The sequence below is a fragment of the Asterias rubens genome, chromosome 7 (genome assembly GCF_902459465.1).
Source record: "Asterias rubens chromosome 7, eAstRub1.3, whole genome shotgun sequence".
NCBI lineage: Eukaryota > Metazoa > Echinodermata > Asteroidea > Forcipulatida > Asteriidae > Asterias > Asterias rubens.
This window is the reverse complement of record NC_047068.1, coordinates 943502-964147: the sequence shown is the minus strand read 5'-3', so window position 1 is coordinate 964147 and position 20646 is coordinate 943502. Positions and strand designations below refer to the sequence as shown.

General features: G+C 39.3%; 1 protein-coding gene across 1 annotated transcript; it reads left to right on the top strand.

Moving 5' to 3' along the window:
• Positions 1-1645: 1645 nt before the first annotated feature.
• LOC117292352 (L-allo-threonine aldolase-like) lies at positions 1646-13293 on the top strand. The gene is made up of 10 exons (XM_033774374.1): positions 1646-1769; positions 4109-4237; positions 4734-4817; positions 6875-6963; positions 7843-8022; positions 8802-8939; positions 10186-10241; positions 10961-11097; positions 11951-12114; positions 12530-13293. The coding sequence occupies exons 2-10, from the start codon at positions 4117-4119 to the stop codon at positions 12677-12679; spliced, it is 1119 nt and encodes a 372-aa protein (XP_033630265.1). The 5' UTR covers positions 1646-1769; positions 4109-4116; the 3' UTR covers positions 12680-13293.
• Positions 13294-20646: the final 7353 nt, after the last annotated feature.

The window sequence follows — 20646 nt, the reverse complement described above, 5'->3', positions numbered from 1 at the left end:
CATGATGCACCTATTCTTTTGCTATCATGGTTATTGTACCTAAAAACAACTCAATTATAGCTTCGTAATATCCTTATTGTTTCTGCATTATAATGTTCAGATGGCGTTTCATCCTATCATCACCAGCACCGTCAAAGGGGAGTCAGGACCTGGGGTCCAGGCCCGCTGAAGGGCCCGGGAAAATGTTGCACTCTAGATGCACTGTGGGCGGCAATCTTAGGCCAATAAGAGGCAAACAGAATGGAACAGAACATAAGCCTTTAAAATGAGAGCAGCAATATAACTTTGAGTTACAGCATCAAGTTCAGGTTCGGATCTATGACATAAGTTTTAGGGGGCAAATCTGTCACAGAGTGAACAAGATTGTGATGTGCGAGGCCTTTACGGCATGGGTCCTGGCCCGCTTGAGGGCCCGGGAAAATTGTGTATTCTTGGGCCAATTTTAAGGGGGAGTGTCATGCTTTCCCCCAGGATTAATGCCAAGTGAGGCACAGGATTTGGTCTTACACAGTTCAACTTGGGCTTCATGATATAGGTGGTCTAAAATTGGGGGGTGGGGTGATATTGTGTCCCCCACGCTTATAAAGTTACGGGGGGGGGGGGCATGTCCCCCAGTGTCCCTGATTGACGCCCATGTCTCTTGCATTTCTGTCTTTAGCTTCTTTAGAGAGCCACTTTGTGCTTCGTGGCTCTCGGGGCTGGGGTGTCATCTAGAGATGTTTCCATTTACAGTGCTACTTTAGTCGCTACAGTCTAGAGTCGTTATGTTGGCAGGGTGGTATGTTGGAGACGTATTTGAAGTCATGGTGTGCAAGTTCTTTGCAGAAATCAGACGTGAAGTAAACGTTTTAGAATAATTATTCACGTTATGCAAATCTTTATTTGGGGCATCTGCGTAAAGTGAATAATTAATTTAAAAACGTTTATTTCACGTCCGAGTTCCTACTTTAGCCACCATGACTTCAACTACGTACCTAAAATACCCCTTGCCTATTTCAGTATTGGACCTCATTTTAGAAACCAAAATAATACAACAAAAATATGAAGTTTTGCTGGAATTGTGTTGAGAAAAAAAAAAATCCAGCCCCGGGAGCCACGAAGAAAAAGTGGCTCTCTAAAAAAGCTAAAGACAGATAAAAGAAATACGTACTAATAGTAATGTTGACTAGCGAATGAAAACGATCCCAATATCAAACACCCTGCCTCGCCGCCTCCCTCCTAAAAAAAGGGGGATTCAGAACGCGTAACACTCAACTTTTGGGACCGTCCCCCTGGGGGTTTGTTACATACATGCACATTGTCTCCGTTTTTGAGGCATGTATGTGTTCATAGTTCAATAGTTGCGAATGAAATATATAGCAACAAAATTCAATATTATGAAATGAAAATTGTTAAGTTTATACAGCCATTTAGTTTTTGTTCAGATAAAGTGACGGAATTCGCAGCCAGTAATTGAGCCAAAATGGGAATTTGTTTAACCTCCTTGTACTGCATGTATTCTATATTTTTGAATACGCGTGTTCCATCCAAACCAGGTGGTTTTTGCCACGGGGTGTGTGTGCGCGGTGGGTACGTCGTACTGTGGTCTCGTACACGCACGACGTGTTGTTTATGTTATGACTTGGTTGTATAAAAGACATACCCCCCGCCGTCGTCGCCCTTTCTACAGCTTATTCATTCATACAGTCACACCGGTGCGTGGAAGGTTACTATTTTACTTATCAGTTTGCAAGAACCTGATTCGTTTCTACCATCAAGTTTAAAACTGAGTGAGTATTTTCAATGAAGTTTTCTGATGATTGTATTAAACTCAACCGTCCTCTTGCTTGTTGCGTTGTGGCTTGCCTGCCGGGTCGCCACGCGCTGGGCCGGCGGCAGTACGTGTAGGCCTACTCTAGTACACGGCGGGTGAGTGTGGTACAGATATGACCCAATATAACACTAATTTTTGGAAATCATACATGCATAGTCAACTGAACGAATTCGAACAACATGTAGACCAAGCTACTGGGGCTCGACTGCGACTGTACTCATTCACGATGAGTGACTGCATGTTGCAGAAATCCCTTTGTTTACACCTGTCAACTGCATTTGCATAATGAACTGCCATTGGACTAAAGTTGTGATTGAATTAAAATGCATTCTTGTAAATGAACTCGACTATATAGATCTATATATTTACACGGGTAGATTTGATGGAAGGTTTTTAATAAATTTTTTTTTTTTTTTAGTTTTGACTTTTGAGAGAAGTAGATGACCGTTAAAAAAGTTACATATATGACCTTTCAACTATTTTCAGTTAAAAATTTCTTGTTGAGAGTTTATATATTCACTGATTATTATAAAAAGACATGTTACTGATCAGTATTATTAGTTTGATTTGTTTAATTAAAAACATGGCACCGTGACAGTGTTTACATAGGCCTATTTTGCTGTTTTGTCCAGATAAGTTCACAAGGTTTGGATTTACCATGGCGCGTATACATCGACTTAATGAACAAATGGAGCTGGGATTACAATACATGTATGTTTGATGCACGCCGGTATATTTAATTTCAAGCTGACAAAGAAATCTTAAAGACAAACAACATCTGCTGGCAATATGTTACAATGGATAGTTGAATATTTAATTTAAAATGCCCACACCCCACCATACTTCTGTATATAACCACCAAATGATTCATTCATTTCACAAAATAAAACAAGAATAGGCTGAACTCCACTCACAAAAGACATGTTTGTATAAATGCACGTATATTTTCAAATGCTGGTCATCTCGCCACTTGACAAGCTCGTCCCCAACAAAGTCGTCCCCTACCCGGCTCGCCCCGGGTTGAAACAAAGTCGCCCCCTGGCAATGTCGCCCCCAAACAATATCGCCCCTAGCAAAGTCGCCCCCTGACAATGTCGGCCCCAGCCAATGTTGCCCCCTAGCTAGCAAAGTCGCCCCCGATGCTGTTCGAAAAATAATTAAGGCTACAATACCTAGGTAAAAAAATATAGTTAAAACATTGACCCTAACCCTAACCATAACTCTAACCAATACAATAATTAGGCCATTATAGTATGAAAGAATCCTTAATTATTTTCTGGGGCGACTTTGCTAGGGGGCGACATTGGCTGGGGCGACATTGTCAGGGGGCGACTTTTTAACAAATCGGGGCGACTAGCCTCCATATTTTCTTCCCAAATATTTCCAAAATCAAATATTATAATGCATTAACTTGAGATTTCTTATTTTATATTGGCCATGCCTTGGTCCTGTTTTCTCCAACAGCCACAGACTTCTTGGAATACAGCAAACAAGTTCGCCCTTAAAGTAAATCCTTGGTCTATAATACTGCTAAATCTCTGGCTGTCATCACAGACCCCCCCACTCCTAAGGCCACCTGGTAAAAACTAAATCCAGAAGTGACAGACTTGATCAATGGCAGTAGGGAAATTCTACATTCCTTTAGGGCCTAGGGGTTGGAGCGATAGTATTTCATTCCATTTGAAATCTATTCTGAATTTGACATAACATGTTTTGAGGGCATAGGCTTACAGTTTTGTACTTTGGTTGTAGCTTACCACCAGACGTATAGCCTACATGCAGAAAGCAGATAAATTGAATGAAGTTTGTGGCACTTTTTGTTGGGTGAATGTCGTGGCAAGTGTGTTGTGTCCGGGGCCTGCCTAGCTCTTTGATTACAATGCATTTTCTCTTACATTAAACAAACAATGTTTTACGTTGGGGTTTACTACAGCAATTTACCTTGGAATAAATAAGTCTACTTGGAATTCTACAATGTTTTTTAAAACTACATGAATGGCAAGACCAAACTTTGCCATTGATCCTTTAAAAAAAAAAACTATCCTCAGCTAATCCGCATCTACAGTACTTTAAGCAGCATGCAGCATCGGAGTCCAGCCTTCTCCAGAAGACAATTTGAGCATACTGATCGAAACGTCGAGTTGAAACCAACGGTTCTTTTCCGAACGACCCCAACTCGTTTTTAGAGATAGTCATTACATGGTGTTACCGCAGACCTTTCCGTATCGTATTTCCACCATGCAAAGTTTCAAGTCCTACCTATCCTTAACTGTCTATTTTTTTGTTTTGACGCAGGAAGCATCATGGTGTTTGTAGCCGACTACCGGAGTGATACCATCACAAAGCCATGTGCTGACATGAGGAAAGCTATGATGGAAGCGGAGGTCGGAGACGATGTTTTCGGAGATGATCCTACAGTGAAAAGTAACTTGTATTGCCCGTTTATACAACTTAATATTTTGATGTTGCTATTTTTATGCTTAATTTGTTTGCTGACTTGTGACTGGAGCCTCACATGCGTACAATTGGTGCTAGTTTTGCTGTTGGATGTGTACTAAGTTATACATACGTATACGTACATACAATAGCATTTATATGAGGCGCCTTTTTCCCGAGGTTACAAAGCGCTTACAGAAGATGCAACAAAGAAAGCCAAACTCAAGATGTTCCAATGTAAAGTGAAACCAAAAAGTTGTATTTCTGTAAAAACAAGTCTTAAGTAGTTTCTTGAAGTGTAGTTGCATGCAAAGATGTGATGGTAATAAAATAAATGATAAAAAATAATCAAAAAACACTATTTGTTCCTCTTGGTTTTCGGTTTCACTATGTCATGTTGATTTAGTTTTGGGAAATAACACTCAAGTTCATCATGACATTCATTGAGCTGTTTTTTAACTTTACAACGTGATTGGTTTTTCAGAACTGGAAGAGACTGTTGCAGCCATGTTGAAGAAGGAAGCTTCACTGTTTGTGCCAACAGGGACAATGTCTAACCTTATCGCTGGTAAGTTACATACAAAAGACAAAGTACAACAGCTTTCTAGAACAAAAAATTGACCATATTTTTCTAAGAGGGGTCTTCAAGAGCCGGCGTCAGTTAAGGGGCTGGGTTCAGTTTCCAACCTACCAAACAAATTGTCTCAAATAAGTTGTAATTTTAAAGGCAGTGTATACTATTGGTAATTGTCAAAGACTAGCCTTCACAGTTGGTGTATCTCAACATATGCATAAAATAACTAACCTGTGAAAATTTGAGCTCAATCGGTCATCAAACTTGCGAGATAATAATGAAAGAAGAAAACAAAGTTGTGTGCGTTTAGATGGTTGATTTTGAGACCTCAAGTTCTAAATCTGAGGTCTCGAAATCAAATTCGTGGAAAATTACTTCTTTCTCGAAAACTATGGCACTTCAGAGGGAGCCATTTCTTACAATGTTTAAACCATCAACCTCTCCCCATTTCTTGTCACCAAGAAAGGTTCTATGCTAATAACTATTTTGAGTAAATACCAATAGTGTCCACTGCCTTTAAAGTATAAAGTAAACACGAGTAATTGTCAAGATCCATCAGCAATGTACAAACAATTTGTCATTGTATTTTGTGCACTGTAAGTGGGATATTAAAAAGATTTTATAGTTTTGTTTGTTGGTTGAAACAGCATTATCTGTCAAACTTGTTCAGAGAAACAATGTGTACACAAAATTTCTGTTGAAGAAAAGCAAGCCATGCAACTATAATTCAATAATGTTAAAAATACACCCCATGAAACTTTTAACCTTTAAAAATCATTAGTGGCAGCGCCATTTTTCTGGTCTCTCAAACCAAACGAACATCCGAAAACAAAAATTGAATGTCTCCACTTACTCCCCGCAGGGTTTAAGGAAATAAAAAGAGGTCAGCTCAGGGAGAATAAAGGTCATGGCTCAGGGCTAGGCACATTAGGGGTGGAGCAAGCGTCAACATGAACATGTGTTTGTCAAATTTTACAAAATTTGACCTTTTCGGATAGCGTGGGGTTATAAGGATTCTGATGAGTTTTCAGTGCATTTAAGAGACATATTGGGTATTATGTGCTGCCTAACCTTAGAATCGTCCCAACTAGGCTGTAGGCCCCCCATTACCCCCGCATTTTTTAGATATCGCTGAACATTTCTGGAGCAGTTACGTCCACGCAGGAAGATTAATCCATAAACGGAATATACAATCTTAAAAGCGTTTCTGTCAGAAACATCTCAAATTTGAATTTTGGGGGGTGAAAACTATAAACACAATACTCCTAAGTGAAATTATTATCAAAATGCTTTATATTATCGAAAGCTACTGTACTTTCTAACCAAGTGAAATAATGCATGATTCACATGCAACCGTTGTCTTGTTGTCAGGTTTCGGACTGCATTTACATTTATAATGCTAGAGCCACCCAAGGAGCTTTTATAAGTAGTTAAAGGCACTGGTCACTATTGTTAATTACTCAAAACAATTAATAATAATAATAACAATTGTGGCTTCTTGTATAGCGCACATGTCCGTCACTCAGTGACGCTCATGGCGCTGTTACATACAGTATTTCCTGCAAGATGTGGGACTACTTTTGAATTATGAGACCTAATTCTGATAGCACCATTTAATGTTTTACAAGGTGCTGTGGCGCAATTTGCTGCCGATCGGACCAGGAACACCGGGGCGAACCTCTTCTCTTTTCGATAAGTGCACTGGGTTCTTTTACATGCGTTACATAACACATGGGACCAACGGCTTAACGTCCCATCTGAAGGACGAAGCAATGGTGAAGTGTCATGCTTAAGGACACAAGTGTCACTGCTGGGGATTCAAACCCACACTCTGCTGATCATAAACACCAGAGTTTGAATTCGGTGCTCTTAACCGCTCGGCCACGACACTTCCACAAGCTGATTTGGTAACAAGCAATGGCGAGCTGTTGATAGTATAAAATATTTGGAGAAATAGCTCCCTCTGAAGTAACATAGTTTTTGAGTATAGAAGTAATTTTCACTCAAACGAAACCTGTGGTTATTTTCTTATGTATTTTGTCTTGTTCTAGTGATGGCTCATTGCCAGGGTCGTGGTGAGGAGGCCCTACTGGGTGACGAGTCACATATCATGCTCTACGAACAAGGAGGCATCGCACAGGTAAAATAACACTTAATATTCTTCTTCTTCTTCCTTTAAAGTGCTGCTTCAGAAAATTTGAAGATTACCGCACTGTTGCTGGGCGCACGCTTGAAACCATGGGACCGTAAGCCAATCAGGCAGGCCTTTGCTTCGCTTATTAAAGGAGAAGGGCACCAAGGCATTTTTATCCTTGGTAAAGGGCACCGTATGAGGAAGTTGTAAATATCTACTGTAGCATTTCATGGGCACCAAGGCAATGACCATGGGGCATGGAGGCAATCGCCTCTAATGCCTCCAAGAAGTATCAGGTCTGTGTTGGTGCAGCTGCTCCTTTTACTGCGCTCCCTCCATTTGGAAAAAGCAACACTCAACAGTTTTGTATTTTTCTTTTTCGGTATCCAAGGTAAATCTGTCCCCCCGGATATTGTGTCCCCCATTTGGGAAATAAACATTTAGCCAGCACATTCAAGAGATGGTGCACGGGATGATTTTAGGTTTTTGTGTAATTTGTTTTCGATTGATCACTGTGGGGTGTTGTGGCCGAGCGGATAAGAGCACCGAACTCAAGCTCTGGTGTTTCAGTTCAGCAGAGTGTGTGTTCGAATCCCTGTCATGACACTTGTGTCCCTTAGCAAGACACTTCACTATAATTGCTACTCTCCACCCAGGGGTAAATGGGTACCTGTGAAGGCAAAGATGGTTCTTGTGGTTGGTTTAGCTTAGTGCGCTACATATTTGGCGGCACATGTTGTATACTCCCCAGGGAGCTGAGATGGTTTAAGGAATGAAATGGCCCAGTAATTAGAGTAATAATGTTGGAAGCGCTTTGAGACATGGTGTATAAAGCGGTATATTAAAACCAAGTATTATTATTATTATTATTATTATTATTAACAGTTTGCAGGGGTGAACCCTCGGACTGTAGCCAACAAGCCAGACGGCACCTTCGACCTCGAGGAAGCAGAGTCTAAGATTCGGATGGAAGATATCCACTTCCCCAGAACTCGATTGATATGCGTTGAGAATACGCACAACCAAGCAGGAGGGAAGATTCTCCCGATTGAATTCCTTCAGAAGGTATACAGGGTTTGTCTAATACATTGGGTTGTTGTGTGATTACTAGAGCACACTAGTTAAAGACACTGGACACTATTGGTAGTTGTCAAAGACCACTTGGTGTATCTCATCATATGCATAGAATAACAAACCTGTGAAAATTTGAGCTCAATCGGTTGTCAAAGTTGCGAGATAATAATGAAAGAAAAAACATCCTTGTCACACGAAGTTGTGTGCTTTGAGATGCTTGATTTCGAGACCTCAAGTTCTAAACTTGAGGTCTCGAAATCAAATTCATGGGAAATTACTTCTTTCTCGAAAACTACTCCACTTCAGAGGGAGCCGTTTCTCACAATGTTTTATACTACCAACCTCTCCCCATTACTCTGTACAAAGTGAGGTTTTATGCCAATAATTATTTTGAGTAATTACCAATAGTGTCCACTGCCTTTAATTGTGTAAATTGTTATTCAATTAGATTCCTATTTTTACAATAGCTTTTCACGTAAAGATCATTCTAAGAGATGTTAAATTTGCATCGGGGATAAAGAATATTAATTTTGGTTTTTACCCATACACCAATATGTGTTAGAACTGTATACTCAGTACTTTCCCGAGTCCCGGGAACAAATATCACAGGCTTGTTACTCGGGTGGGATTCGAACCCACGACCCTTGCAATTCTAGAGCAGTGTCTTACCAACTAGACTACCGAGGTAGCCCGGTGGCTAGAGGCATAGATCATTCTCCACAAAAGACAGACATGAGTTTTTCTTAGTTCAAGTACATTTTTTCCTGCAGGTTCGTGCGCTTGCCGATAAACACAAGCTCATGGCCCACTTGGATGGAGCACGACTCTGGAATGCAGTTGTTGCCATGGAAACGACCCCGGACACCATTGCCCAGTACTTTGACTCCATATCGGTCTGCCTTTCCAAGGTAAAAATTTAAAAAGCGACAAAGACTTGCCTCCAACAAAGTTAGAATAATATATATAAAAACTTTTTTTTCACAGACAAGGTCAAGCAAGAGCGCTTCTCTTCAGAACCACCACTGATGTACATGGTGTGTCTGCAAACCTTAAATAGATCAGGGACGTTGTTTTAACCAGAAATGTTTTAAACCATCACCTACAAAAATTATTTTGTTATTATTATTTTTTTGTCATATATATTTACGATCAATTTTATAACAAAAAGGAAAATAAAACATGATGGAACACCCAAGATTGCAAAGTTAGGGCTTTCAAAACCAAAGATAAGCAGGCTTCGCTCTCGCAAGCTTTCATGCTTTGTGCTTACAAGCATTCACGCTTTGCGCTCACAAGCTTTCACACTTTGCGCTCGCATGCTTTCACGCTTCGCACTCGCAAGATTTCGCGTATTGCACTCGCAAGCTTTCACGCTTTGCGCTCGCATGCTTTCACGCTTCGCACTCGCAAGCTTTCGCGTATTGCACTCGCAAGCTTTCAAGCTTTGCGCTCGCATGCTTTTTTTTTTTTAAACAGCCCTGATAGATCCCCACCATGCAAAGCTTGAAATCTTACTTAGACAAGGTCACAGAATTCTTTCAAATATATTTTTCAGGAACGAATTGAATGTACTGTCGGGAAATGGAATTAACCCACAATATATTTTATAGAATTACTAAATCTTTGGTTTCTAGATGAAGTTCATTACAGAACTTCACCCAAATTCCTCACATAAACTTCCCACAAAAAGAGCTGATGATGTTTTGTCTTTGTACCCATACATGTACATGTTTTTTTATGTAAGTCAGTGTTGTGATAGTCTGTTGGTGTGTTTGTTTGTTTGTTCGTTTTTTGTCTGTCCGTAGGTACGGGAACAAAAGCCTTGCTTCACCCTATGCCTATATGTTGTCCTGTCTGTCATTATTTACTCAACTTCTGTGTAAATTGTTATTGTCTTGACTACATCTGTGGATTGCCATTATTTATTCATTATCATGTATAATTAACTTTAATGATGTACACATGTAACTTTATGGCAACATTGAAATAAATGTATTGGACAAAAAAAAAAATGAAAAAAAAAAAATAAGCTTGCAAAACTGCTGACCAAAAGTTAATATGTCCACATGTTTCCACACGGCAGTATTATTTTGTTTATGTCTAGTGAACTTTCAAAGGCTTACCAATACTGACCTCAGTTTTGTGTTACTTCAGGGCCTTGGAGCGCCGGTTGGCTCATGTTTGGTCGGCAGCAGGGAATTTGTTGAGAGGTTAGTGACAGATGTATGTTATTTATATATTTCTTGTTGTGCAGCCAGAGCAGCCCAGCATAAAGGCAGCTTATGAATCCAAGAAGGGTCAAGTGTGTCTTGGCTTTTGACATAAAACAAACAAGCTAGGGTCAAGTCAAAACAACAGGCCATTAACTGTTTTTTGCATTAAAAATTAAGCCTGTTAAGTGCGCAAGTTTTTTTTTCGTGGATGTGTTAAATCATTGGAAGTGGAACCAAACTGCTAACAAAAAGATTGAATGCACGAGAGAATTTAATAGTCTAAACGTGTTCCTCCTAAATTTGGGTCATACTTTCAGGTTTTTTTTTGTCAGCACACCCTGGATATTTGTAAATTTATATTCGCTGTGGTCTGTTTCAGAACCGAAAATGTAGGCCTACTGAGTTGAATGATTGTCTTCTAAAAAATGTACAATGGACGATCAAATAAACTTATGTACATGATGGCTTAATTTATACGAATCCTGCGATGGATTCAACATGGTCAACCATTATACCACATCTAATTATAGGAGCGGACTTAGAAATATTTCTTCTAAAAGTTTTTTTTTCCAGTAATGTTTTTGAGTAAGAACAATTACCAATAGTTACCGATTGGAAAGACAACTACCAATAGTTATAAATTTGAAATATTTTTGTATATAAAAGTATTTCCTAGTTAAGTTTGTTGAGTAACTTTCCACTACGTAATTTTTCAGAGGGCGTCGACATCGCAAGGCCCTTGGTGGAGGTATGCGTCAGTCTGGTATCCTCGCGGCAGCTGGGCTTGTAGCATTAGAAAAAGGATTACCGAGGCTGAAGATAGACCACGCAAATGCAAAGCTGTTAGCTAAAGGTAATATTTTTTTAAGCTTATAGGTCGAGACATGTTTGAGGCAAGCTCTTGTGATTCTGTTCAGAAGAGTGTGGGTTCGGGAATCCTGGCACTTGGGTCCCTGAGCAAGACACTTAATAACTATAATTGCTTCTCTCCACCCAGGGGTAAATGGGTACCTGTGAGGGCAGAGATGGTGTGGTGAGTGATTTAGTCGAGAAGTTCATATTTGTGGCACAGGCTGCATACTCCCCAGGGAGCTGAGATGGTTTAAAGACAGTGGACACTATTGGTAATTACTCAAAATAATTATTGGCATAAAACCTTTCTTGGTGACGAGTAATGGGGTGAGGTTGATGGTATAAAACATTGTGAGAAACGGCTCCCTCTGAAGTGCCATAGTTTTCGAGAGAGAAGTAATTTTCCACGATTTTGATTTCAAGACCTCAGGTTTAGAACTTGAGGTCTTGAAATCAACCATCTAAACGCACAAAACTTTGTGTGACAAGGGTGTTTTTTCTTTCTTTATTATCTCGCAAGTTCGATGACCGATTGAGCTCAAATTTTCACAGGTTTGTTATTTTATGCATATGTTGAGATACACCAACGGTGCAGGCTAGTCTTTGACAATTACCAATAGTGTCCACTGCCTTTAAGGAATGATTTAAGGCCCAGTGACCAGGGGTAATAATGTTGGCCGCGCTTGGAGGGGACCTTCGCGTGTGAAAAGCGCTATATAAAAACTGGTTATTTTTCTCATTATTAATTAGGATTTGAAACTTTGCATGGTGGATACGATATAGAAAGGTTTGCGGTAACACCATAATTATTTTAAAAAAAGAACATTATCATGTCTGACATTATCTCCCTGCAGGAATTTGTGATGGGAAATTCTCCAGCTACACATGTGACGTAGTGTCAACAGAGACCAACATGGTGTACCTTATGATGAGCACAGGGGTGTCTGCCATGTTGGTTTATAAAATCTTAGATGTAGTGTTGGAGGGAGAAGAAGAAGAATTGGGCCAAGGCATTCAGGTAATTAAATTATCATAATTTAACTATAGAGGGCGGCAGATAACACAAAGAAGTTAATATTAGATTTGTTTTATTCTATTTTGCCGATTTGGTAGATTTGAAACAGTGAATGAAATAAACTGTCAACATATTAAAATTTTGGTTTAAGACAGGCATGTTACTTGGATGTGATTAGAACCCACGACCCTTGCAATTCTAGAGCAGTGTCTTACCAACTAGACCACCGAGGTTGCCGGGTAGCTAGAGGCAGTTCGAATTCTATATTTTAGCAACAATTCAATAGATGGAATTTAATAGATGGACTAGTAGGGATTCAAGTCATGGCCAAAAACTTGATCTACAAATGGTATATGCAACTTTTCATTTCATAAGTGCTCACCTAATATTTTTCTTTTGTACCTTTTTTTTTTAACAGGTACGAGTGTGTCCAATAAACAAAGCATGTATCCGACTGGCAGTCAACCTACATATTACCCCTGAATCTATTGAGATGACCCTCAAGAAACTAGCCTTCGTCGATCGTCTCATCGTGAGTGGAGAGGCAGCCAATCACCTTCCAAAATAAAGAAAATTACAAGACGTTCTCAGATATAAAGAATCCATAGAAGGACAGTTGGGGCGCCAAACTGTAATTTTGTACTTTCTCAAATCAAAAAACTTTTAAGCCTGCGCTCGCACGCTAATCTATAGGCAGACATGCGCATCACTCAGTACCTGCGCAAAAACACGCACCACAGTCACATTGGCCGGAAAGGGTGTGACGAACAAGTCTTTGTTATATAGAAATGATAATGCCTTCAACTTTTATCAACTGATGAAAGTGTAGATTATTTGTATACGAATCTAAACTCAAATACATGTACCAATTTGCAGTTGAGTGTACAAACTAAAGTGATAGTTCAATTTGAAAATAACTGTCTTTGGATTTCCAAAAACATTTTCAGTTAAACAATTTGCTTTAATAATATATACACAATTTTAAACAAAAAATTGTACTCGATAATGTTGCAAGCACCAAATTGTGTGCTTAAATTTTTCAAATAGTTAACTGTGAACAAACGTACAAAGATTCAGGGAATGTAGTTTAAAGTCAGAGATTAGACTCTAAGTGTAGATTCGTGACTACAAATTGTCTTCGGCTCGTACATTCTATCCACGAATCTACTCTTTCTCGATCACTCTCTTTAAAGGAACATTACAGAATTGGTTTTTGCTAACAAAACAGTTGCTGGCAGTGTAAGCACTTTATGTAATCTATCATATACATATACTGACAAACCTGTAGAAGTTTGAGATCGATCGGCCATCTGGGTCACGAGAGAATAGTGAAAAACCGACTACAAGTTTTGCATGACATTGATGCAAACAAAAAAATGAATAAAACGCTCAGTGAGCGATGTCACAAGTGATCTAGTACTGTAAATAACCCATGTGTATTTTTTATATTTCCCTCATTTATTTTATTGGTCAAGAGTTTAGAGATCCAATGAATATTCAGTTAGTTCTGTGATGCAGTCAGTGAACTACAGTTGAGTGAACAAGTCCTTATTTGGGAAGACATGAGTGGGCTGATGTAGGGTGTATGTGTGTGCATTGAGAGGTGACTATTGTTCTGTAGAGTGGGTGCCATGGTTGGGTCAGTTTAAGAATTCCTTGCAGCCTTAGATTAGGGTGTGGTTGGTCATTCCAAGATCTGCTATCAGGGAGGTCAGAAATACTGCAGGACCTTCATGCAGAATCTTTTTTGATGAATTGTATCATTGCGACAAGTTGAAGATTTTGCTGTTTCAACAGAAAGCTATAACAAGCAGACACCGTTTAAGTTTTAAAGGGAACTCCTAACCGTAAGTTGTGAAATACTTTGTGAACAAATATTGCTTTGAAATTCATTCTAAGTTTAGCACGAAAATGTACAGTTTGATAGTTTATGATTATAGTGCAAACCAAGTGTAGAAATTATTTGATTATAAGCATTTCCAAACAGAACTGTTCAATTATCATTATGGTAAATCTGTGTGGTTGGTATTGATTTTGTAGATGGCACTGGTTCCGGGGTAAACATTTTGCGACAGACATTATTAATCTGGATACTTCATTTTCCTACCACCCTACACTGGATGAACCATGATTGAGCTAACCATTTGAACTGTGGAATTTCGTCAAGAATGAAGACTGGGTATAGCTTCAAGCTTTTTATCCTCTGAACGGATTCCGTCGAAAAAACAGCTAGCCCGCTAATTTTGGAACACTGGTTCTGTATATAAAAACTCTATGCTAATATAAATATATTTATCATAGGAAGATGGGAGCAATTTATTAAGTAATTTTTGTCTTCCATGAGAGTAAATACACTTTTTGTAGATAGTCAGTAAAAGCCAGGTTGGATTGCAATTTTGTATTTGCTGACATTATACATTTAACATTGGGGAGAATAATTTTCTTCTGCCATAGCCATACATTTTGGTGAAGACATTTTGGATTTTGAGAAAAGGGAGTTGTTTATTCTCCAGTTGTGAAAAAGAAGTTGGGAAGAAAGTTTGCCATTTGAGAAAAGGGAGTTGTTTATTCTCCAGTTGTGAAAAAGAAGTTGGAAAGAAATTTTGCTATTTGAGAAAAGGGAGTTGTTTGTTCTCCAGTTGTGAAAAAGAAGTTGGGAAGAAATATTGTTATTTGAGATTAAGGGAGTTGTTATACACTCCAGTTGTGAGCAGAAGTTGGGATAAGAAGTTGTTCTAAGACGTAATTTAGATTTGAAGTGAAGTGGAGGGTTTCTACTAGCCCAAGTTATTATATTGACATTTGAAGAAGTTTGTGGAGTTTGAGAACAGAGTATAGTTTTTCTTTATTGAATTTCATTGAATGAAGATAGTAAGTTGAAGTGAAGTTCACAACGTTTTGAGATTTGAAGTTTCAATTAGTAAGGATAGATACATCATTTTGGTTTAATTTTGGAGGAGATTTTATTTGAATCAAGGAATTGTAATTAGAGCCAAAGAATATTGGACATACATTTTGATTGATAGAGTTCGATGAGGAATTTCATAATTAAATATTGATGTATATAGTAAATTAGAAGTGTTTCTTTCACTGTTCATTTATTTCATGAGTGCATGGCTTGTTCGTCTTTCTTACATTTGTTGTATGGAGCCACCTCCCGTGGTTATTTGACAGTCTGCACATTTTGACACATCTTGTGTTGCGCTACGATGTTGTTTGGTGGATTTACGGGCACTTGAATTTCAAAAGTCGAATTTCAAAAGTTGCAAAAGCCCCTATTCAAGCTAAATCGTTGTATTGTGACGAGTAAGATCGGCGTTTCTTTTGCTCGCCTTTTATAAATGATGTTTTTTTGGTCGCGTTTTGGATAAATCGGTTGCGATGAACATACTCACCAATAATTGTCAGTAACCAAGCCAAGGGGTCAAAGATGGGAGGCATACAACAATGGTAAGACAGGGAAAGGTGTTTCAAGATAACAGGAAAGATGGCTCAAACGACCAAACAGGAAAGAGGACGGCTCGTTGGTTTGATAGAAGCCGGTACGTCGATGCGACGGTCAGTAAATGGTGGAATCGCTACCAAGCTCAGGGAAATGTGGACGACCTGCCAAGGAGTGGCCGTCCGAGGGTGACTCTGCAGCAGAAGAAGAAAGTGAACAAGTCCATAAAGCCTGACACCACTCTCGAGGGGTTTGCGACGCATCCTGATCAGGAAATGGCAGGGGATATACCAGGGACAGATCAGAGGTCTCATTGAGAGTATGAGAAGACGACCCTTTGCCGTTCAGGACAATGATGGAGGACACACCAAGAATGGAGGACAGGATAACAGCAGTTTTAGAGTTAAAGATACGGCAATTAATTTCATGGTCATGTAAACGAAACGAGTTTGTGTCTTTTGTCTTGATTTTGTCTGAGTGTGATGCTTATGTGAGTTCCCTTTTGGAATTGGGGTGAATAGGGGCTTTTGCAACTTTTGAAATTCGACCTTAAGCCACTCAAGTGTCCTTAAATCCACCAAACAACATCGTAGCGCAACACAAGATGTGTCAAAACGTGCAGAAATTAACGGTGAATAGAAACGAACAATTAAATTTTTGTATACTATTTCAGGTTCCGATAAATCTGACCATTTGTAAGTGTTTAGATACTTTATTGGCGCAGTTTAGTAATGTTGACTAGCGAATGAAAACGATCCCATTATCAAACACCCCGCCTCGCCGCCTCCCTCCCAAAAAAAGGGGGATTCAGAACGCGTAACACTCAACTTTTGGGACCCTGGGGTTTGTTACATACATGCACATTGTCTCCGTTTTTGAGGCATGTATGTGTTCATAGTTCAATAGTTGCGAATGACATATATAGCAACAAAATTCAATATTATGAAATGAAAATTGTTAAGTTTATACAGCCATTTAGTTTTCGTTCAGATAAAGTAACGGAATTCGCAGCCAGAAATTGAGCCAAATGGGAATTTGTTTAACCTCCTTGTACTGCATGTGTTCTTTTTTTTTTAATACGCGTGTTCCATCCAAACCAGGTGGTTTTTGCCACGGGGTGTGTGTTCGCGGTGGGTACGTCGTACTGTGGTCTCGTACGTGTACTGTACACGCACGACGTGTTGTTTATGTTGACTTAGACTTGTGGACAAGTCGTTAAATCGTTAAATCATTAACGTTAATGAGGAGTCAAAATCGGGGAGCCATCAGTTCGCGCGAGAGCAGTGAGTTCGCGCGAGAGCAGTGTTGTCGGGGGAGCACTATCTCAGCACGTGGGGCCGATTTAACGACTTGTCCACAAGTCTAATGTTGACTCGGTTAATTGTATTAATATAAAAGACACCGACCTTTATCCTAACTAAACTAGTTCTACCCGGCCCCCCGCCGTCGTCGCCCTATCTACAGTCATTACTATTTTACTTATCAGTTTGCAAGAACCTGATTCGTTTCTACCATCAAGTTTAAAACTGAGTGAGTATTTTCAATGAAGTTTTCTGATGATTGTATTAAACCCAACCGTCCTCTTGCTTGTTGCGTTGTGGCTTGCCTGCCGGGTCGCCACGCGCTGGGCCGGCGGCAGTACGTGTAGGCCTACTCTAGTACACGGCGGGTGAGTGTGGTACAGATATGACCCAATATAACACTAATTTTTGGAAATCATACATGCATAGTCAACTGAACGAATTCGAACAACATGTAGACCAAGCTACTGGGGCTCGACTGCGACTGTACTCATTCACAATGAGTGACTGCATGTTGCAGAAATCCCTTTTTTTACACCTGTCAACTGCATTTGCATAATGAACTGCCATTGGACTAAAGTTGTGATTGAATTAAAATGCATTCTTGTAAATGAACTCGACTATATAGATCTATATATTTACACGGGTAGATTTGATGGAAGGTTTTTAATAATTTTTTTTTTTTTTTAGTTTTGACTTTTGAGAGAAGTAGATGACCATTAAAAAAGTTACATATATGACCTTTCAACTATTTTCAGTTAAAAATTTCTTGTTGAGAGTTTATATATTCACTTATTATAAAAAGACATGTTACTGATCAGTATTATTAGTTTGATTTGTTTAATTAAAAACATGGCACCATGACAGTGTTTACATAGGCCTATTTTGCTGTTTTGTCCAGATAAGTTCACAAGGTTTGGATTTACCATGGTGCGTATATACATCGACTTAATGAACAAATGGAGCTGGGATTACAATACATGTATGTTTGATGCACGCCGGTATATTTAATTTCAAGCTGACAAAGAAATCTTAAAGACAAACAACATCTGCTGGCAATATGTTAAAATGGATAGTTGAATATTTAATTTAAAATGCCCACACCCCACCATACTTCTGTATATAACCACCAAATGATTCATTCATTTCACAAAATAAAACAAGAATAGGCTGAACTCCACTCACAAAAGACATGTTTGTATAAAAGCACGTATATTTTCAAATGCTGGTCATCTCGCCACTTGACAAGCTCGTCCCCAACAAAGTCGTCCCCTACCCGGTCGCCCCGGGTTGAAACAAAGTCGCCCCCTGGTAATGTCGCCCCCAAACAATATCGCCCCTAGCAAAGTCGCCCCCTGACAATGTCGGCCCCAGCCAATGTTGCCCCCTAGCTAGCAAAGTCGCCCCCTATGCTGTTCGAAAAATAATTAAGGCTACAATATCTAGGTAAAAAAATATAGTTAAAACATTGACCCTAACCATAACCATAACTCTAACCAATACAATAATTAGGCCATTATAGTATGAAAGAATCCTTAATTATTTTCTGAGGAGACTTTGCTAGGGGGCGACATTGGCTGGGGCGACATTGTCAGGGGGCGACTTTTTAACAAATCGGGGCGACTCGCCTCCATATTTTCTTCCCAAATATTTCCAAAATCAAATATTATAATGCATTAACTTGAGATTTCTTATTTTATATAGGCCTTGCCTTGGTCCTGTTTTCTCCAACAGCCACAGACTTCTTGGAATACAGCAAACAAGTTTGCCCTTAAAGTAAATCCTTGGTCTATAATACTAAGTTTTGCTGGAATTGTGTTGAGAAAAAAAAAATCCAGCCCCGGGAGCCACGAAAAAAAAGTGGCTCTCTAAAAAAGCTAAAGACAGATAAAAGAAATACGTACTAATAGTAATGTTGACTAGCGAATGAAAACGATCCCAATATCAAACACCCTGCCTCGCCGCCTCCCTCCTAAAAAAAGGGGGATTCAGAACGCGTAACACTCAACTTTTGGGACCGTCCCCCTGGGGGTTTGTTACATACATGCACATTGTCTCCGTTTTTGAGGCATGTGTGTGTTCATAGTTCAATAGTTGCGAATGAAATATATAGCAACAAAATTCAATATTATGAAATGAAAATTGTTAAGTTTATACAGCCAATGTTTTCGTTCAGATAAAGTAACGGAATTCGCAGCCAGAAATTGAGCCAAATGGGAATTTGTTTAACCTCCTTGTACTGCATGTGTTCTTTTTTTTTTAATACGCGTGTTCCATCCAAACCAGGTGGTTTTTGCCACGGGGTGTGTGTGCGCGGTGGGTACGTCGTACTGTGGTCTCGTACGTGTACTGTACACGCACGACGTGTTGTTTATGTTGACTTAGACTTGTGGACAAGTCGTTAAATCGTTAAATCATTAACGTTAATGAGGAGTCAAAATCGGGGAGCCATCAGTTCGCGCGAGAGCAGTGAGTTCGCGCGAGAGCAGTGTTGTCGGGGGGAGCACTATCTCAGCACGTGGGGCCGATTTAACGACTTGTCCACAAGTCTAATGTTGACTCGGTTAATTGTATTAATATAAAAGACACCGACCTTTATCCTAACTAAACTAGTTCTACCCGGCCCCCCGCCGTCGTCGCCCTATCTACAGTCATTACTATTTTACTTATCAGTTTGCAAGAACCTGATTCGTTTCTACCATCAAGTTTAAAACTGAGTGAGTATTTTCAATGAAGTTTTCTGATGATTGTATTAAACCCAACCGTCCTCTTGCTTGTTGCGTTGTGGCTTGCCTGCCGGGTCGCCGCGCGCGCTGGGCCGGCGGCAGTACGTGTAGGCCTACTAGTACACGGCGGGTGAGTGTGGTACAGATATGACCCAATATAACACTAATTTTTGGAAATCATACATGCATAGTCAACTGAACGAATTCGAACAACATGTAGACCAAGCTACTGGGGCTCGACTGCGACTGTACTCATTCACAATGAGTGACTGCATGTTGCAGAAATCCCTTTTTTTACACCTGTCAACTGCATTTGCATAATGAACTGCCATTGGACTAAAGTTGTGATTGAATTAAAATGCATTCTTGTAAATGAACTCGACTATATAGATCTATATATTTACACGGGTAGATTTGATGGAAGGTTTTTAATAATTTATTTTTTTTTAGTTTTGACTTTTGAGAGAAGTAGATGACCATTAAAAAAGTTACATATATGACCTTTCAACTATTTTCAGTTAAAAATTTCTTGTTGAGAGTTTATATATTCACTTATTATAAAAAGACATGTTACTGATCAGTATTATTAGTTTGATTTGTTTAATTAAAAACATGGCACCATGACAGTGTTTACATAGGCCTATTTTGCTGTTTTGTCCAGATAAGTTCACAAGGTTTGGATTTACCATGGTGCGTATACATCGACTTAATGAACAAATGGAGCTGGGATTACAATACATGTATGTTTGATGCACGCCGGTATATTTAATTTCAAACTGACAAAGAAATCTTAAAGACAAACAACATCTGCTGGCAATATGTTAAAATGGATAGTTGAATATTTAATTTAAAATGCCCACACCCCACCATACTTCTGTATATAACCACCAAATGATTCATTCATTTCACAAAATAAAACAAGAATAGGCTGAACTCCACTCACAAAAGACATGTTTGTATAAAAGCACGTATATTTTCAAATGCTTGTCATCTCGCCACTTGACAAGCTCGTCCCCAACAAAGTCGTCCCCTACCCGGTCGCCCCGGGTTGAAACAAAGTCGCCCC